Genomic DNA, 6,123 nt, shown 5'->3' on the forward strand with positions numbered 1-6,123 from the left:
CACTCTCTCATGAAGCCTTGATAATTTATAAATTATTGTTATTTTTCACGTCTTACATGGACTGATATATTCCTTCACCCACTTTTCTATTGTCCATCCCCCTGAGAGGGGGTTGTATGTAGATTATTGTGCTCAGTTCCCTCTTGGTGCCCTCATCCCCCTTCCCATCCTGGTATCACTACTCTGATTATTGGTTCTGAGGGGTTGATGTATAATTTTTAAAACCAGGACAAAAGTAAACTTATATTTGTGCCTAGCAAGTTTAAACTAAAATGTAAGCAACTCAAAATGTGCCAGCTTCATTTAAACATAATATTGTATAAGTTAGCAAAACAAAATATCCTATGTCTAATAACTGCTATTAAGTAAACACCTATACCATAATCCTATGAACATATTCCCCCTTCCATGAAAATTTGTAAAACAGCCACATCATGCCTTTATCCTCCCATTTCGGGTATCCAAAATCTATATTGCCCTCTTAAATCAACCCAGCACTCTGAGGAGACAAACATGTTTTTAATGCAAACAATTTTCATTCTATTTGGATCCTTGGGGTTCTGCATTCATAAGCAAAGTCAAATCAGGACAGGCCATTCATAAAGTCAACAGCAATACGTACCCATTTACAGACACAAAAATCTTATCTTCATCTGGTTGGGTATGGCTCAACTAAATATGGCCTGCCTCGCTTGGCCTATAGGATAGGGCAGAATGATCCCCGTGTTTTCCAAGACTGTAACCCCTTATATAAGTAGTGAGCCTAGTCTTTCTTTCCTGGAGTCACTGGTGGTTGCAGTCTAATGCATAACCACTATACCACCAAGATGACTTGAAGGAAATAATGCAGGAAAACACTGAAGGAAGTTAGCCTGCACACTGCAATTAATGAATGTAATTCTTTCTTGTTTAAATTACCCATGCTCCTGCTAAAATGTGTATGATACAAAAACTCAGGGAAATGTAAATAAATAATTTACCTAATTTTAAATCATAAAAGTATGCATTAGAGTAATAACCTGTCACCATTTTCAGTCGATCTGTTTGCTGACCAAACAAACTGAGACAGTGGACTATGATGAGGAACACAACATCAGGATGGACAGAAGGCTCTTTAACAACTGTGATTTGCAGATGACACAACCTTGCATGCTAACAGCCAAGAGAACCTGAAGCACTCACTGATGAAAGTCACAAACTACAGCTTTCAGTATAGATTACTAATGTGTATATATGTATATATCCCATTTGAGGATATTCCCCCCACAAACTAGTCCAATAGACAACAATGTGATAAGCGGAGAAAAGATTCCAGGTTTCAAGGTTTAATTTTACTTGGATCTATTATCAACACTCATAGAAGCAGCAGTGAAGAAAGCAGCAACTAACCTAATATATTAAAGGTTAATAATGAACAGAGAAGACGAGAGAAAAATCCATGCATTTAAATTATAGTGTTGGAAAATAATAAGAAATATACCATGGATGTCCAGAAGAACAAACAAACCTGTCTTGGAAAAAGGAAACTCTGAATGCTCTGTAGAAGCTAAAATAGAGAGACTTTGTCTCAAGTACTTTGAACTTGTTAAGAGGAAAGCACAGTCCCTGGAGAAGGATACCAGGCTTGCTAAAGTCAAAGGACAGTCAAAAAGAGGAAGGGCATTAAGGAGATGGATGGACACAGTGGCTGCAACAAGGGGCTCAAGATAACAATTGTGAGGGTGACCTGAGACCAGGCAGTGCTTTGTTCTCTTGCACATGGGTCACTATGAATGGAAACCACCTAGAAAGGACCTAGAAACAACAGAGCCTTCAATGAACTTTTCCCTGTTGAACACAGAAAACTATATAGGACATCACTCAATTGACCATGAGGGATTTAGAAAAATAGTAACACAGAAGATCACTTAAGTCATAGCTGTATAAAGACTAAGTATAAACATTGCTCAAGCAACAGAAATGACAAATATCACCCATCCTGATTGATAGGAGGGATAACTTACTCTTCACTAATTATAGCTTTCACTCCTCTGTAGTCTTCCTGGTGTCTAGAAAAGCTATTGCTTTGTCCAATGAGAATTGCCAATAATTTCTAAAAATATGAAACCCAGATCACAACAACCCTCAGCAAAATCAGATAATGCTCAAATTCTGGAAGACCTTTCTAACACCTTATACTGGAAAGTTCCTCAATAAATTTAGGCTTCCGTGATGAAATGAGCAATAAACCCACTAAGCTAGCTGTGTGTTCCTGGTGGTTTGGACTGGAGGGCATTGAGAGTTGGACTAGTCACATTAGTTGCTAAAAGGATTTAGCTTCAGCTCTTGCACTTCCATAGGTTTCTAAATTTATTTGGCCGACTGTCTTCTTTTCAGTAAACTAAACTTTAGTTTACTTTTGCTCAATGGCCCCCTACAACTAAAAACTTTTGTGCAATAGCCCAGAATACAAGGTACACACTAAGAATCTGATTTTGCCCATCCCGCACCCAACCTGGATCATTCTAGAAATCTTAGAGGGCAATATCACCCACTTTGGGAAACACTGACTCTTAATCTTCTTTTTAAAATGTGTTGATGGACAACTGCTAAGTGCCAGTGACCAGGGAAAGAAAAAAATTTATTACAGACTATGACATTCCTTTATGACATTTAGAATCCATTCGTTGTTCAAAAGAAAAAAATATACCAATTAGTTTTTTAAGGGCCCCTTTCATGTCCTTATTCCTGAGGCTGTAGATGAAAGGGTTTAGCATGGGGGTCACCACCGTGTACATCACAGCAGCTGCAATGTCCTTCTCAGCTGAGTGGGAGGATGATGGACTGAAATACACAGCAATGATGGTGCCATAGAAGAGGGAGACCACAGCCAGGTGGGAGCCACACGTGGAGAAGGCTTTCCACTTTCCCTTTGTTGATGGGATTCTCAGGACAGCCGTGGTGATGCAAATGTAGGAAACCAGGATGCAAACAAATGGGGTGATCATTATCAGAATCCCCTCAGTATTAATTATAATTTCATTGATATGTGTGTCAGAGCAGGAGAGTTTCAGGAGAGCAGCCACATCACAGAAGAAGTGGGGGATCCTGTTGTCTGCACAGAACGAGAGTCGAGCCATCAGCAGGGTATGCAACAGCGCATTCCCACTGGAAATGACCCAAGATCCAGTGACCATCAGGGCACAGAGCTGAGGGGTCATCTTTGTTGTGTAGTGTAAGGGGTGGCATACAGCAACAAAGCGATCATAAGCCATCACAGCGAGGAAGAAATTGTCTATGACAATAAACAAAGTGAAAAAATACATCTGTGTCAGACACGCAGGGAAGGAGATGGTCTGACTGCTGAGTATGTGATTGGTCAGCATATTGGGGACTATGATAGTGGAGAGACAGAGGTCCACAAAGGACAGGTTGCTGAGGAAAAAGTACATGGGGGTGTGCAGGCGGGTGTCTGTGCTGATGGCCAGGATGATGAGCAGGTTGCCCAGGACTGTGGCCAGGTACATGATCAGGAAAAGTGCGAAGATAATCTGCTGCTGCTGGGGCTTCCAGAAGAGGCCCAGGAGGAGAAATTCAGAGGCACTTGACTGGTTTGCCCAACTCATGACCACGGGATTGGGTCAATGCACAAGAACCAGTTCATGCACCTAGACAGGAGCAATTAAAATCGGGACAAATTCAATTCACAACTAAACATGTTTGCATATCAGTTATGGAATTGGCATAAACAAGATCTGTGCACTCCAACTATGCTCCAAATTTTCCACAGTCACTCATGATATTATTTCTACTGGACTCTTATTGTATAAATAAAAAATCATTTTTACTGGGGTTCATACAACTCTTATTGCAATCCATACATACGTCAATTGAGTAAAGTACCCTTATACAGTTCGTTGCTCTCATCATTCGTAAAATTTAAAATAACACTAAAATATCCATCGCCCCTGAGTGACCACATTTTTCTCTCTTACATTTTTAAAGTCCCAACCCTAATTCCTTTGTAGCTCATGAGAGAGAAAGAGAGAGCCAAGTATTTATTGGTTTATCTCAAAGTTCAGCTTATTCAGGACTCTTCTTATTGCTCCCTGAATCTAAAAAAGTTCATTATCTTCAAAAGCAAATATTGAGGTATCCTCTCTTGTAACATTACCTGGGGGAGGTAGATTCTCTAGTTATCAGATACCCTTAACTTCTGCTGGTCTCCTCAATGTTTCTTCCTCTTCTGTTTTGTTAGTTAGAATGTAACACATATATCATATCATTCCATATTTCAATCACATCAAGTAGAATGTACAATTGCTATCACAATCAGTTTCCAAGTATTCATTTTATACATGGATTCCATGAAATTGTGCCGCTCCCCCCACTGTACCTCCTTCCCAAACCATTATTCTACTTGCTGTCCCTGTAAGTTAATCAATCCTGGTTTCATATACCAAAAAATGAAAAAGCATATAACACAGCTTCAAGAAGGTGACCTCCATATACATATCTCCTCTGAGATACACTCTACTATGAATAAAAAAAGACCACAGAGAACAATACAAACTCTTAGAAATAAAGGTTAAATCCTGAGCAAGTGATGAGCAGGCATTCATGGTCTTAGTCCTCTGTGGAGGAAAGTTGTTTGGGGAAAATCACAGAGTTGGTATTTACAGGAGTCTTTATGGTCACTGGTGCCAGATAAGACACCTGAGAGCCTCATTAGATAAAGAAGGCAATAATTGTCTCACCTGCTTTGGGGCCCCTTTGGACCAGACTCTGAAGACAGTGAATATTGTGCAACTCCTAAGTCAGAACTTGTAGATGAGATCATCTTTTTTGTTTGTTACAAACAGAATCCCCTAGATAGAACATCAAATATAATCACTTTGTTTATCGAGGCTTAGGTCCATGGACATGGGAATTGTAATCATCAATATTTTTCTTATCTCAGAAATTTGGGAATTGCATGTTGTTAGTGTAAACTTGTTTTACTTTTGTTCAGGTTTAGTCATCTGCTTAAGAGTGGCATGGTCAGTAAGTTTTGTACTGCTAATTTCAAAGTCTGCAGTTCAAACTCACTCACCAGTCACTCCATGGGAAAACAATGAGGCTGTCTGCTCCTATAAACATAAGAATTATATGAGTCTCAAAGAATCAGACTTGACTCAGTGGCAATGAGATTGATTTGGGTTTTGACATCTGTATAGGCTGATTGATGTGCTTGACAGCTGAGATGCTAGGGGGACATTTGCTCTTAATCCTGAAAGGTTTGGTGTGAAGGATCATCTCTTTTTGATAAGATGATGAGGGATAGGGACATGGATATGATCAGGACAAGCCTAGCATGTCATGACTGAGGAAATCCAGGATATGGAGCAGATTCCTCTTCGGATATCCTCCCAATCACAACAGATTATGATGTTTTCAAAATTCCCCTAGACCAGAGGGTCAAATGTGTGTACTTTTGCAGCCCAATTTATACAACATCATTCTTTCCTGATGAACACACTGAGGAGTCCTGATTGGATGAAGGAATTTGGAACCGAGTCAGAGAATGTGTAGGACATTATCAATTAGGCTTGGTCTGAACATAACATCCAGAAGGTGGAAACTCTCCATCTGATTCATGGCCTCAAAAGCATGTGTCTGTAGAGGGGGGGAGGGGAGGAAAGATGCAAACACAGACAGAGCAGTGGTGAGAAGCTGGAGAAAGAATCGATGGCTTCCAACTTGGGGCTCGAGGTTTTCTTGATAATTTGGTACATTCTGGCTTTCCTCACTGTTGCCAATGACAAAGCACAGCCCACTAAGCCCTGCTTATTTGCTTGCAATTGTTTAAGGGCCTGGCAATTATAAGCTGCTTGGGATGTTTTTTTAACTGCAGGGACTATATCTTGCTAAACATGTGGGAGGGCAGGACCAAGAAGACAGATTTGTTTCCTTGGACTTTTACTACAGTCCTTGTTGTGAGCTAAATTAGGGTTGGAGGTGGAGACAAAGACTGAAGGTTTCCTTCAAAATAGTTAGAGGAAAAAGAGTAGATGTAATTGTCCCAAGAGAAAGTATAGAATTAGGTGGAAAAGTTCAAGAATAAAGTTGCAGAGCAAAAAAACATGATATGAAGATTGTAAAGAA

At 39.9% G+C, this 6,123-nt stretch overlaps 1 protein-coding gene across 1 annotated transcript; it reads right to left on the reverse strand.

The window, feature by feature from the left end:
* Positions 1 to 2,630: 2,630 nt before the first annotated feature.
* LOC142422811 (olfactory receptor 1f45-like) lies at positions 2,631 to 3,605 on the reverse strand. Its single transcript, XM_075528047.1, has one exon. The coding sequence runs from the start codon at positions 3,603 to 3,605 to the stop codon at positions 2,631 to 2,633; it is 975 nt and encodes a 324-aa protein (XP_075384162.1).
* Between the last annotated feature and the right edge of the window lie 2,518 nt (positions 3,606 to 6,123).

This window comes from Tenrec ecaudatus, chromosome 12 (assembly GCF_050624435.1).
Source record: "Tenrec ecaudatus isolate mTenEca1 chromosome 12, mTenEca1.hap1, whole genome shotgun sequence".
NCBI classification, from domain to species: domain Eukaryota; kingdom Metazoa; phylum Chordata; class Mammalia; order Afrosoricida; family Tenrecidae; genus Tenrec; species Tenrec ecaudatus.

Excerpts from the sequence above, each read along its gene's own strand:
- LOC142422811 (XM_075528047.1), bottom strand. The coding sequence starts at position 3,605 with ATGAGTTGGGCAAACCAGTCAAGTGCCTCTGAATTTCTCCTCCTGGGC.